Consider the following 15,327-nt stretch of genomic DNA (forward strand, 5'->3'; position numbering starts at 1 on the left):
TTCACCCTAGACTTCTGACTCGCAACTGGTTTGCAACAGGAACAACACTTTAGTACATCTACCCCTGAGTCTTCTGTCTTAGCACATTATTATAGTGCAGTGTTCCATATTTCAGGCAGTCTTGACACTTTGGAGATTCTGTGACAGACTGAAACAAACCCAGAGATATACTTTGACACAAATTAAAGATATGTTCTACCCTCATAAACCTTTTTAGCTATCAAGTCAGCAGCCTATAGCTTGAGATATGTTGTAGATTATGACATGCCTCAACTGCCTTGAACAACAGGAAATAAAAATGGGGCTATACAAAGAAGAAAGATTTTTCAAGGCAATAAGTCAGCATTTACAAGGGTTGGATAATAAAATAGAAACACCTGCTTTAACGTGGTCATTAGATTGTAGAGACATCATTGACACAAGGTTGTGAAACTGGTCTGGAGAGATAAAGTAAGTGACCATTCCTTACCATATATAATGTTTAGCTCCCTAATCAAAGATGGTAAGACTTGCAACAGGGAGACGGAGCTTTTACACATTACTGAATGTAAGTATAATAATGTGTATAATGGATGAATCAGTCACTTGGGCAGCAGTTTGTTTCAATTTTTTTAACATATGTGTGGCAGAGCAGAGCTCTGCCCTTTATAAATTGGCAGTTATGGGGTTAAATTCCCCTACCTGCCTGGGTTTATTGTGTTCAGGTGGCTGGGGTTGATTAGAGTAATTAACGATCAATCGGCACCCAGCCACCTGACATAAAAGGAGGTCTCAGCTTCCCATTAAGGAGAGGAGGAAGCAAGTTGGTGTTTGTGCTTACTGTTTTTGTCGTTTTTTCGAATTTTCTCATCCAGTGAAGGCATCGCCCAGCCTGGAAACCTTTATTTTTGTAAGTCTTGTTTTGTGTCTTTCTATTTGTGTTTAAATCCCTTTGTTTTGTTGCCCTTTTATTTTGTGTTTATTTGTAATATGTAAAAAGTATTATTTTTTTGAACTGCAGTCTGTCTCTGGGCCTCTATCCACTCGCCAGCTGGTCACAATATGATATAATACTACACTTATTACATAACTTAGTATAAAAGAAACACATGCAAAAGCTTACACACTTGTACAAATAGGTCTTAATAATGCTGCTTAATAATCCCATCTCAAATGATTGTGGCTCTACTCCAGTGAATCTGTATTACTACTAGTAATAAACATATTCAAAGGCTGCTGCAAAACTTGGAAGGGGGGCAATAGCCATTTAGCTGTTTACCATTTTAGGATCAAATTTTCTGGAGGCAGTGTTGATCCAAAGGAATGTAACAATGTAGAGCAATCTTTAGCGCCTGTTTCACAGAGTGACACCCACCTGACAGCAAACCCGGATAAAACTGGCTGCACAGCATTTTAAACCATTGCAGGTTTTACTGCTCTTAAATACACTTAACCTTGAATCATCAAGGGTATGTCAAATTAATCTCAGGTGTGACTAACAAAGCTGAAGATGGCTTTGCATTCTTGTTATCTGTTACCCTGGGTATTATATCAAGCTGAAAAGTATTTTATTACAATAGAAAAATTGAAGTCAGTTTTTATTGTCCACAATTAAAAATGTACTTTGTTCAATGTGGAGGCTATACAAAAAATGAGTCAGGCCAGTCTTTTTCTACCTCAATACATAATGCAGAATACTTAAATCAACAGAACTCATGAACTGGAGCATTTTGCAATGAAATGTGAACAGCGTCTTTCAGTACTTTTGGGAAGCACTGTATATAATACTACTGTCCTTTATTTATAGTACTGTCAGCAGCAATGGGTTTTAACATCAGCAAGTTGATCCCGTAAAAAAATATAGCACAACAGTAAATATTGTGGTACCATTGTGGTAAGTTACCGTACCAGAAAGCCAAATGGGACTGCATTTCTTTAATAAGACCACTGGGAACAGTACATCTTAAAAGGGGCCAACAAAACAAAGTTAAAATGGGCAGCTTCTTTGCTCCAACATGTTTTTTTCCAAATCACTGACTACTTATTACTGCTGTCAGCCAGTTCTGTCAAGGGGGTCTGTATTAACTGTGCATCTCTATGTACTGTGCTGTACTGTGTGACATGTACATCAAGACTCTAGTGTGTGTCTGTTTCATGACTTTTTTTAAATACAAAAACTCTATATTAGGATTCCAAGAGATGAAATGTCCTTACATGCTCTCGCAGAATTTGCTGAGGGTACTGGGTTTCTCCTGGTTCCTTCGCTGTCGAAACCAGCGTTGAATGGTGCGCACATCCCAGTCTAGCTGCTTGGAAAGGCCTTCTAATCTCTTCTCATCAGGGTGCTAAAGCAAAATGACATCATAGTTAAATGCAACCTATTAGGGTTACCACACAGCCCCATAACTGCAGGACACTAAGACATGTCAATTTTTTTCTTTTGCCTCTAAAACCACAAATGCATGTATTTTAAATCAACAAGCACTGTAAAGGGAGTGTGAATTGCGTGAGCTGCTTCATGAAATGCATTTAATTGTTTTTTTTGCTTGGGGTGGGGATTCAATCCTCAGGAGAATCATTACATGGGTTAAAAACTATATTGCTAGAAATTGCATGTGATCAAAAATCTCTCAAAATACTGCAATTCCATCATCATAGAGAACTCTGCACTCACCCGCTTTCATTGTGGTCCAGTTTCTATTTATTTAATATTTCTTCCTGATTTCACAAACCCCCGCCCACTCGGACAAATAAATCAAATCAGCAAGATGTATAGGTCTGATTGATGGAAAAAACCCTCGCAGGAAGTATTCCCAACCTCTGGCAGATGTGAGCCTTTGGTATTACAACTAATATGTAAAACAATTCAGTTTATTTAGCGACAGACCACGCAATGCTCACTCACTTTACACAATGATTCAAATCAATTAATTTGTGGTTTAGAGAGGCGAGTTAAAAAACCTGCCCCATCATTACGGGGTGAGGTGGCAACCCTTAACCCTATTTAACATGTTTTGTGAAAATAAAACTAAGTACCACCTTCGTAACATACCACGATCTACAGCCCCTGTATATATGTAGTATAGTTATGTAGTGTAGCATAGTTAAACTTGGGTGAAATGCTAATTATTGTCTAAATAAATACATTTTAATATTAAAAAGTCAGAATAACTCACATATACTGCAAAAAGATTCATATTTGACATGGCATTTTCCATTTTAAGTACAGTAGTCAGATAATATTAGACAAAAAAAAAAAAAAAGAAAAAGAAAAAGATTATTCTTTAAGCCATCCCTTAACTACAGCAAGTTCTGATAAGTCGTTTTTGGAATAAAAGGATTAAAATTATAATTTGCTATGATTTATGAACATACACGATGTCCCCATACAAGCATAGTATCACAAACGTAACTCCTCCTAATCTGCAATCTCATTAATGCGTGTGTATCACTCTACTACTAGACGCTATTATAAAGTATGGACACATTCTTGTGATCCACAAATAGCCCCCGAAAAACATCAGCAAACAAACTGGAAAAACAAACAGGGTTGTACATTTGCTGAGCCAAAAATGTAATGTCACCTACTGTTCAAAAACAAAAAGTGTTAAAAGCGGAGTGCAGGATGTGCCCTATAGATTGGAGATCGCCGGTTCCAAGCTATTCTACTGCCGACATGTAGACGGGAGTTCCCAGGGGGTGGTGTGCAATTGGCAAAGCGCTGCCCAGGCGGGGTAGGGGTTGGGTCAGCTGCACACCAGCGACCCCTGTGGCAGGCCGGTCTGTATGCAATTCAGAACTGCGCTCTTCAGCAGATGCTGAAAGTTCTGGATATGGCTGCATGGCGGGCTTGCAAAAGAGGACGGCTGACGGCACTCTTTTTAGAGGACGCGAGTGCTCGCCTTCGTCTCTCTCCAGTTATTGCAGGGGTTGTAGCTGTGAGCCAGGTTGAATAATAATTGGACATTCCAAAATTGGAAAATGTAATAAAAATAATTGTTAAAAAAAAGCTCCATTGTAGTCAGGACCACTCATTTTTTAAAGCAAGCAACTACCTGCATGCATGTGATTTTAGCCAATACTCAGAAGTGTTCCAGACTTATTCCAACGATATAACCAAGGTCAGGTCTCAATTCTAATTCCTTTATGAAAATGAAGCAACTATATGGGAAATCAGGACAGATTATATTACATTCACTGTTCAGGTTACCTATCCTTACCTATGAGGAACTACCTTTAAAACAGAATGAAAGGCCAGATCAGTTTTCAGCACCCATTTTGCTTTTAACTCTGGTAACCGTCAACAAAAGCGCACATCTTTTGATGCAACTTGGATAGAAATTGGACACAGGCATTCAGAACCTATTTTATTCAAGCCACAAACAGCTAACTAACTATTTAACAAAGACCCTTCCTTTACTAGAGGATTATCGGGGCTAGCACAACTCAGATATAAAAATGTCCATCATGAAACACCAAACCACATATAAAAGATAGTCAAAGCGAAACACATTCAGATAAGAGAAACATTTTCGGTAGTCACTTAAACACAAACTCCCATTTGGTTTACAAAACAAGACAGACATGCACATTCACAAATAGTTACACCACACGCTGTATGACCAGCACGTTCACTTGCCTTGGTAATTGCAGTGAAGACCTTCTCAAGAATAGCATTAGGCTGCGCTTTCTGTGGTCCATTTGCTTGGATTTTGAGACCTAAGGCACAAGGTCTTGCAATAAACCTGAAACAAAATACATACTAGAGTTAGTTACATTGCAATTTCATTATTTTTATAACAAATAATAAAAAATGACAAAAAAAATGAAAAGCTTGACCTTTTTTTAAACTATCTAGTAAGCAGCATAGTCACAAAGGGTGTGTATATATATGTTTCAGGAGACTCCTATGGTATCTAAGTAACATTTATTATGAAATGCCATTTAGTTTTTTTTACCATTGCCTATTTTGATGAATTGGCATTGTGTTTGAATATGTATCCCCTTATAGCAGTATTCAACTAGCTTTCAACTACATTGGAATGGGACAATGGGAAAATTGTGTGTCACATTAGATTAGTCATTAACGAATGTCAAAACGAAGACTTTTTCATCTTTCATTAAAGCAAAAAAATGTGGGGTTGCCATTAGTCTAAAACAGTAGCAAGTATACAGAGGATATTCATAAAGATTCATGAAATACTGTAATGATTCTATTAATGCGAATGGATAAACTACCAATGACATTTACAGTAAAGAAAGCGTGCACAATAAAAAGGCTAAATCTGCAAATTACTCTCCCTAAATCAAGCTCTGCATATGCGAAGCAACACAATTGAAACCTATTTTTCCAGGTACATTATTCAGTTGGCTTTGAATGAATGCAAGATAGATTCTAAAAACAGAACAGGAATCCATTTAAAGTTCAAGCGTGATTTGAAGCAGTTTGCTCTTGCTCTCTTCCTGGTCAGTAAAACTGTCAGAGTAAGAGGAAGATTTATCTTTAAGTGAGAGATTGAAATAGAGTACTAATTTTGGCATTGCAGTAATGACTGGGAACATTACCCTGCAATGGATCATCGGGCACTGTTGTAAAGCACATTAAATTATTACTATTTTCAAAAGAACTGTTGGTATGGGGGGAACTTTCACTAGGCAAAACAAAAAAGACAATTTATGATTACTGTAAACATTGCACATTTCAATTACATGTGTTGAAAATTCAGTAATACAAAAATAAAATACAGTAATACAAAAGTCTAAAATCATTAAATCTTATAACAAAGGTTTAAGAAATATATCTATAGTAGGTGAATTGGCCAAAAAGATTTGAGAGCATTTACATAGTCCCATTCTATTGAAACTCTGTCACACTAAAAACAAATGTAGCTCAGATTGCAAAATAAATAAATGCACTTATAGGCCTTTTGAAAGTTACCAGATTGATGACTTGATGTGTTTATCTGAAACCCTGTTTGAAATAATGTAAAGCAATGACAACATTTCAAATTAAATGTTTTTTTTTTTGTTCTGTGACAAGTAGTGTATATACAGTAATTAAAAATAACTAGGTCTAAACAATGTCATTTTGAGGAGGAGTTTAATGTTCGTCAGAATTGGTGAATAAAATAAAATGGGACAGTCCAGAAACACACTCTGCATGAACAGATTCAAGACATTATGTGGGTGGAATGGATAATGAGAGAACACCTCATTTTTATATATATATATAAAGCATCTCCATAACATGATGCTGCCACCACCATGCTTGACAGTTGGGATGGTGTTGTCTGGGTGATGTGCAGTGATGGGCTTGCGCCAGATGTAACGTTTGGAATTTAGACTAAAAAAGAGAGTTCACATTTTTGTCTCTTGTGACCACAAAACCTTTTTCCACAAGTCTGCCGTATCATCTACATGCTTTTTCGCAAACTCAATACGTGCTTTAAGATGAGGATTTCTGAGCAATGGCTTCTTTCTTGCCACTCGTCCATACAGCCAGCTTTGTTTAGGGACTGGCTTATTGTTGACGTGTGAACACTGACTCCCAACTCGAGACGAAAAACTTTGCAGATCTCTAAAGGTCATTGTTGACTTTAGAGTGACATCCCGAACCGGTTTCCTGCTTGTCCGGCTGCTCAGTTTGGGAGGGCGACCTTATCTGGGTACTGTCTGGGTGGTACGATGCATCTTCCACTTCTGAAGATGGACTTCACTGTGCTGAGAGGGATAATCGGCGCCTTTTAAATTTTATTGTACCCTTCTCCTGCTCTGAGTTTATCTAACACTTTATCCCTGACTTGTTTCGTAAGCTCCTTGGTCTTCATCGTCGTTTTGTTGGATCACTATGCGAGTTGCAGCTTGAAAGTCTTTATATACCTGAGGGAAATTATCTACAAGTTAAACCACCTTGTTTGCTTACAGGCTACAACCATTTCAAACAAATAATTTGTACCTGAGCGGATTTAGGACTGCAGTAGAAAAGGGGTTGAATACTTATGCAATTGAGATTAATCTGTTTTCCTCTGTAAATCTTACTTATTTATATTCTATATGCATTTTTTAACTTTATCAATGTGAAATAGTTTGTGTAGATTCTACATGCAAAGTCTAATTTGAAAGCGTCGCGGAGTACACTCTAGTGCCAACAAAATGGGGTGTGAATACTTCTGCAAACCACGGTGTAGAATATGTAAGTATGTGTAATTTTATACACACACACTATGTAGCCATGGAAACAGAATACTACAATACATTATATATATCTATATATATGTGTGTGTGTGTGTGTCCTTGTAATCCTCATGGATGCACAGCTATGGCCAAAGGTTATGCATCACCCTATAGAATTAACTAATTTTGCTTCATAAGTCAAGTGAAACTTGCTGAATGATGTTACATTAACAAACTGAATTACATACCTCTTTGTAGTTTTCCATACGCTTAATGAAACAATTTTTAAATCCAACATGAAAAACTGTATTATGGCTTCCGGTAGATTTATATGACATACATTTTGTTGTTTCTTTGATTACACGATGTTAAATAAAATATCTAAACTATGTTCATATCTAGTATTTTTATTTATAATGTCACAATCATAAAATACTCAATGATGTAAAAAGCTGTACTGCACTTACTAAATATTTCAACTATTATAAGCAGGCAGGCATTTGTACCTCCAAACCTTTGCCCATGAAACCATAACTCTTTGCAGTGTCCTTCTTGTTGAAGTATAATGCATTTTAATTATCCCACTGACTCCATTGAGATTAGCAAATGTATACACTGGTTAGTAGATACTAAATCCTTGTTCGGTTTCACAGACTTTCTCTGGAACAATGGTGTGAAAATAAAAAGACCAGTCTTAATTGAAAATGTGTGACCCTTACAAGCCATTATATTTGCATGTAATCTTTTACCGTTTCTAAGTAGCACACTGCTCTAAATAGTGGGTAGGGATGTGTTTTTGGTAAATTTTTATGAACGTTTAAACTCTTTGTAATGTCAGCGTTTAAACATCTAAACCATATCTATACACACACTCTCTTTATATTACATTCTGATATGGACAGTCCTGGTTAGTATTGTCTAAGCAAATAAACCTTAAAATAAGCAAATAACGTTTTAACATTGCAAAGACTTAACTACAAAATTATATATATATATATATATATATATATAAAAAAAAAAAAACCCACACCTCAAAAGAATATTGAATGTTTATATTTATGGTTGTAATTAAAGTTGCTAGTTAAGATCTAAACTATATACATATTGAACAATTACAATTGAAAAAAGTTGGAAATACTTTCACTTCTGGAAAAGGTAATTACCAGGGATAAAATAGCACAATATTTTGGAATTTGGAATATTAAAACTTCTGCCTCAGATTTAAAAGTTTGCGGTCTTTGATAGTAGTGGTTGGATTTTTGAGATCTATTGTGTCATCCCTGAGCGGACGTGGCATCCCTGGGCGGTGCAAGGCAGGCATCCTTGGGCCTCCCCTCTTGGCCTCCGGGAGCGGCGGCAGCTCCTCACCCCTCTCGGCCTCTGGGGAAGGCGGCTCACCCCTCTTTATTGGAGTGACTGGGGCATCTCCCATGTCTACCGCCAGGTAATTAACCACCATGAGGGCAACCTCCGGGAAGGACGCCAGGTGGTGTTGTTCCTCCCACTGTTCCCACCTCTCCCCATCTCGACGCCACAGCGTGTTGATAACTATGGAGAGATCGTGGACGAGGTCTGCCTCAGGGTGCATCAACCAGTCCCAGATCTCCTGGGACGGTGATGAAGGTGGTGGTGCTGGAGGTAGTGGGGTGGCCCCTGATGCCCGGGGTGAACACGGCACCTCCTCCTGGGCCTGGTTCTAGGGGCATCCTGCCCAGTTGTGGCCGTCCTCCTCACACTGGCCACACCAGTTTGCCGGTGGCACGTCTGGGCAGGACCGCCAACGATGGTCCTCCTTCCCGCACCAGGAACACCAGGGGAAGAGGCTGGCTGGGTCCTCCAGCGGTGGCTGCAGCAGCTTACATTTCTTCAGCTGCTGCTTTTCCTGCCTTTGCCACTGTCTGCTCTTCTTTCCCATAATCCAAAAAAAAATAATAATAATAATACTGCTCTGAGCCTCTAGGTGGCGCTATCTCGCTGCTGACACCAAATGTGGCAGGCTGGTGAGTGGATAGAGGCCCAGAGACAGTCTGCAGTTCAAAAAAAATACTTATTTTATTATAAATAACACAAAAGTGCACAAGGGCAAAATAAAGGGATTTAAACACAAAAAAAGACAAAGCAAAATGTACAAAATAAAGGTTTCCAGGCTGGGCAATGCCTTCACTGGATTCACAAATCTCAAAAAATACACACAAACCAAAAACTACCAACCTGCTTCCTCAACTCCCTCCTCCTAAATGAGAAGCAGAGGCCTCCTTATGTCAGGTGGCTGGGCGCTGATTGATCGTTAATTAACCTAACAAACCCCAGCCACCTGAACATAATAAACCCAGGCAGGTATGGGGAAATTAACCCCATCCCTGCCAATTTAAAAAGGGCAGAGCTTTGCTCTGCCACAGTGCCGCTGGCCATCAATTAAATATTCTACTGAGTTGCAGCATAAGATTTTACTAGAGCTCAGCATGTGTGTGGCTTGGCTGATTTCATTACTGGCTAATAAGATTTTATTTCTAGCATTAATAGGCAAGAATAACATAATTTATTAACGTGTAATCAGGGTATAAATGCATGATCTGCAATCGGTTAACTTTATAAACAGTGGAACACAGTTTAACAGGACTGATCAATGCTGTGTAAAACCTCTACAACTACACCCTTCCTACTTTATTTATGAATGCAAGGTGAATACTATTAAACATCAGGTCTTTAATAAATCACCATAGATAAGAAATCTAGCCTGACCCTTGTGGACAATAATTTCTAGCAGGCTGTCAGTACGCCAGGGGGTATAAAATGATAATGTGCAGAGGGAAAGTTATTTTAAATTATACCCGAGAAGCCCAGAGCTGGCTTTTATTCTGTTCACACATTGCTAAGTGCTTCTCTCTCCGAGAGACTGCCAGTGAACAGAGCTCAGAGCCCCTACAAGTTTGGAATACACCATAAGCAAAAATAAAGCAATGGGTTGTAATTATGTTCTTTTCAGCATGAAATATTTAAGTCAAGCCTCTTTGTGGCTTGCATCAGGGCACAAACAATAAAGAAACCCTAATGACCCTGTGACATGCCTGCCCTTGTATTTGGATAGATTATACACTACATTCTAGTTGTTATACTCAGTCTAAGTTTATTTCATCCCTGTATTGAAACTTCAATAAAATCTGAAAGATTAAATAAACATTGTCTGTATAATTCTACTGTTTAAAATTGATAGGCAACAATGAGCCAAAAGCGCTTGAGTAATCACGTCTCCTATTTTGCCAATAGAGCCAACGTCTGATTTGATTTTCATTACATGAGAGTAGATGTTGAACTTCATGCTGATTTGAACTCGGCTCTCGCCAAGATAAGCACCAACTAAGACGTAGCTTTGCAGTAAACTAATGTGATCCATCTGCATCTCCATCCATTTGCGCTGTTTTCCATTTGATGATGTAGATATCCTTCTGTCTGGTGTTGATTGCTGATTGTCTACTGCAGTATTATGTGGAAAGGAATCATAAGTATATTTTGGAGAATATATAATATAACTGATAATGTTACAGAACAAGTAACAAACTACTCAGACAGTGCATTTAAGCAGTACATACTGTAGAGAGAAACTTGTGTAACTTGGAAGGTAAGGAGAATGAATATTGATGGCAAAATCTACAGTCAAGGGGTCATATTTAATTAGATTTATATCTGGTATGCCAACCAAACAAAAAAATGTTCACCCCCCCACCCCCCCCCAATATATTTCCCCCAAACACCCAGTTAAAAATGTATACAATTGCACTTCATGTTTCACTTCACCATGCTTTTCTACTGCAGGCTGAATTTTAAATAAATATTGGCCAAAAATCTTGGTCATTGTAAAATTCTAATAAATCTAAGTGGTTTGTTTGCAATGGCCGCAAGCCAACGATCCTAGACATTTCTACTTTGATATAATAAACATTATTTATGATAAAGCATGCCTGAAATACAGTATGAGCAACTTAAACGCTTCACCTAAGTATTTTAAGCAACATAACCAACAGCAAACCTTGCTGCAAACAATAACCTTATAAAAATATCAACATAATATTCTCAGAGTAATAATCTCTTGGTAGCAATTATACAGTTCTGTGAGTAACATCATGTACTCAACTAGGTGAATCAACAACACAGCCTCCTTGTTGTTTTACTGCAAATTGTATGGGGGGGGGGGAATTACCTCTCCCATGGCCATTTTGCTGTTGTTTTATATAAAAATACATATTTTTAAAAATCCATACAAAACTACTTTAGGACGACTTTACACCTCAACAGTCTTGTAACACCTCTTAGCATGGTAACATATTTCAGTATAGTTAACAAACGAGATCCACCAACTAGACAGTCACACTCAAAACGCAACCAGATTTCAAAGTTAGATATGCTATTTGCTGAAACCAGCCATTAGGGCACTGTCATCTGAAAATCTGAGTTGAAACAAGTACAAGTCCTAACAAGTACTAGCTGTGGAGAAGCCTGTAGCTCTCCTGATAATAGGCTCTTTCAAAATTATTTACTGCAGACAATATACTAGTCAATATGTGATACAGGCCTATTACTAAACAAAGCCATAGTAAATGACAATCAATTTAATGCAATGTTTTAAGGAACACGAAAAGTGGCATGAAACCAAACTACTTTCTAAACATGGAAAATTAAGATTGTGATGATTTGATTTCACATTACAGAGGTATGCTGGTCACCGATAAAACTGAGAGAGGCTGTTTATTAAGTCAGTCATGCATGTCAGTGGAGATCAGTGATTCTCAAGCCACAACATTTTGTGGCCCCTTTGTACAGAATGCAGTGGAGAAGAGTCTATCCTAATACACAGAAGTTTATTGGGTTTGCCAGTAGCATTTTATTCATGACCAATATAATAAACATTATGTTGCATTTTCATGAAATAGCTCTCTAAAACACTGAAGTTAGTTTAGGCCGATACCTTAATTTGTTTAAAAACTTAGTATATGCTAAACTTGGTAGCATTTTTCTCCAACTGAAATTCACACATCCTCTAGTAATATCTATTCTGTAATATGGTTCTGGATTTTAATTAAAAACATTATAAATTAGCCGTTTCTGCTCGGTGGTTCTGGATTTTAATTAAAAACATTATAAATTAGCTGTTTCTGCTCGGAGTATGACTTCAATGGATTCAGTATTACAGGATTTGAAATCCTAACCAATGAGATATATGGCACCACATAGAAAAAAAAATGCAACTGTTTATAGTTTTTATTTAACATTCAAAAACAAAAAAGGGAAAACATGCTTCAAAACCAGACTCAATCAAATTCAGTTTCTTTTAATTATACAAGGAAATCATATTTGCGCATCTAAAACAGTGCAATGCTTTGGGGCAGTCACAAAAAAAGTTGAGAGCTGCCAGCTGCAGAATGCCATTGCTATCTAGGTTAAGCAGTTGTGATATCTACAGAGAGGGCCATGTTTAAAAAAAAAAAATCAGCTAAATACATGTGATATAAAAAGAGAAAGGTTATTCTTAATAAAGGATGTAACAAAAAATCAACAAACAAGGTGGCTTGATGGCATGCAAACTCTTCACACTGCTTCAAAAGTCCTTAAACCTCAAAATCCATGTTCTTACCTTTTAGCACTGACAGCTCTCAATTGGGGCCCCTATTTTCTCAAGAGATTTTTTGAGTTTTTGCATGTATTTATTTTTATTTATTTATTTTACTTTAGCTACATTCATATTGAAATTCGCTACTTTTATGAACTAATTTTTTTTAATCTTTAGCTTGTTCTGCAGTATCATTTTTTGTGCTTTGTTTGATCAAAGGTAATATTTTGACCCCCTGCTTGTAAATATCTTACCATGACAGGCTTGTAAATGTCTACAGGAATGCTGTTCAAGTTACATGCAGTCGATACAACGTTGTATTAGCAAGTATGATTTGAACCAAAAAATAAAAAATCACATGTGCAGATTAGCATAAAACATAGGCTACACAATAGTACAATAAACAATTTATTTATGGCATTTATGCTTTAGGAAATGTGTCAAAAAAAATATATTCTTCACCCTTGCATCCTTCAACATAATGTATACATTTTAAGGGCTTGTACTGTACAGTTGCGTTACAAATAAAGAGCGTGCATAAGAACATTGCTATTGATACCCAAGTTTGTCGAATCCAGATTTAACTGCAGATAACTAATGTAAGTGAAAAACCGGATTTCTTTGACGCCTACAGTGATCGCAACATTAGGTAAAGCAAGATGTACAGTGTTTGTAATACTAAATTACCACAGTGTTGCAAATTATAGCAACTTAACAAGGATGTATGTATAGACCGACCAAGTGAAATGCATGAAGACAGAACAAAGAACAAGAAAGAGTTCGCCTCCTAGAGACAGTTATAACTTACAACTACCAGATTGCTAGGCCAACTGAATTTCATTGTGGTTAAACACATACCAGTAACAAAATTATATGAATATTGGTAATGATCTTTTTTTGTATTATTATTATTATTATTATTATTATTATGCCTTTATTTGTATATAGTACTTTAGTACTTTAGTAGTTTAAATACGTGCTAAGTGGCTACCATTGAAGATCTACCCCCCATATCATATCATGTACATACATTAGCCTTTTATCTGGCTTTGCTGTACTGTTGAAACAATACATTATCCCAGACCTATGCAGCCCTCACCTTTCAAAAACCAGCCGGATCATGAAAATGCAGAACGCCAAAGGAAACGCCAGATACAGATCCTCAGCTTGCGGGAAGGTTGCTTCGTCTGTGTTTTTTAAATCTGCCCAGGTCACATTATGTGGGAGCCAGAATCTCTCATTCCAAAACCAGGCTACTATACCTGCCATTTTGCTTCTTGCGTTTTTCTATTTTCTCTTTATGATCTCACTTCGTGCTCCCTTTCAGACGTTTAGTTGCAATAGTCACGGACGACTGCTCAGTGCAGGTCTGACTGTGTGATGTGATCAGTGCCAGCACCGCCCATTAATTCTCTCTCTCTCTCTCTCAAGTGGACTGCCAGACGCAATCTATTACTCCTTAACTGATTGGCTCAACGAGATGTCACACATAGCAATCAACATATACAAAAGGTGTACCGATAGGAACCCAGGCCATTAGGAAAAAGGGTGGGTTTAATAATAAAATAAATAATAATCTTGACTTGCTTAATTGCATTTTAAAATAGCTTATGTTACATTCCTGTATACTAAAAATAGTAAAGTGCATGCGCACTGAACAATGAATACATTTTGATCTCCCTTCTAATTCAAGCGGGGACATCCATTACTAAATATCTACCTTGCCATTTTATTTAGATTGTGCATTCAAAAAAAGCGAACAAAGATGTATCTACATTTATATATATATATATATATATATATATATATATATATATATATATATATATATATATATATATAAACTTTAAGTCTATTCAAAACAAGCATACATGCTTCTACATACATCAAATATAAATACTGTACAAAAAATGAGCCATTGCAGCTGTGTGCAAAATTGCCAATTTGATTTTATAACATACTATATTGTTCATTTAGCATTTGTTTTTCAAAGTTCGGAATTTGAATGCAAAATCAGCCCACCTCTTGGTCCAGTGAATGCATATGGCATGTGAAGTATTAAAGCCTGATCATTCTACTGATGAGGATTACTATTAGGAGAAAGTGCCTGTGAGCACAACAGTGTACTGCATATGCATTGTAGTGTAGGCAGAGCACGTGGACGGTTTTGTTTTGGGTAAGGATGCCCTCTGCTGGAATGTATTGAGTTTGAGTTCTTTGTGTTCCAAATTAGTTTAAATCATCTGATATGAAAAAAAAAAAAAAAACCTAATCCATTATTCATCATAGCTAATCTGTATGTTACATACAATTCCATGAGTCAAACTCGCCTCTTGAGAAGATCCATGAAGATATCTGAATGCGTTGAAGAATAATAACAACACAATTTAAATGTTGCCCAACCAAATGTCGTTTCCTCATTTTGATCTTTTACGCGATTGGACGAGCCACTTGCTGCTTTTCACATTTTGTAATTTGTCTGGCCCCAGACATCTGACCTCGTACGACCAAAACCCATTTCTGAACACCCTGCACCCTCACGAACTTAAAATATATTTTATAATCTTATA

The 15,327-nt window shown here is 37.1% G+C and overlaps 1 protein-coding gene across 2 annotated transcripts in view; it reads right to left on the bottom strand.

The window, feature by feature from the left end:
• Positions 1-14,147, bottom strand: part of LOC121321532 (ceramide synthase 6-like) — a 38,840-nt gene extending 24,693 nt beyond the window's left edge. For both annotated transcript variants that reach the window (XM_041260520.1, XM_041260519.1), the window contains exons 1-3: positions 13,857-14,147; positions 4,619-4,724; positions 2,194-2,324 (exon numbers count right to left, since the gene is read on the bottom strand). In XM_041260520.1, coding sequence (XP_041116454.1) covers positions 2,194-2,324; positions 4,619-4,724; positions 13,857-14,026 — 407 coding nt within the window. In that variant the 5' untranslated portion in view covers positions 14,027-14,147. The remainder of the gene's footprint in view (positions 1-2,193; positions 2,325-4,618; positions 4,725-13,856) is intronic.
• Between the last annotated feature and the right edge of the window lie 1,180 nt (positions 14,148-15,327).

Source organism: Polyodon spathula, chromosome 10, assembly GCF_017654505.1.
Source record: "Polyodon spathula isolate WHYD16114869_AA chromosome 10, ASM1765450v1, whole genome shotgun sequence".
Taxonomy (NCBI): Eukaryota; Metazoa; Chordata; class Actinopteri; order Acipenseriformes; family Polyodontidae; genus Polyodon; species Polyodon spathula.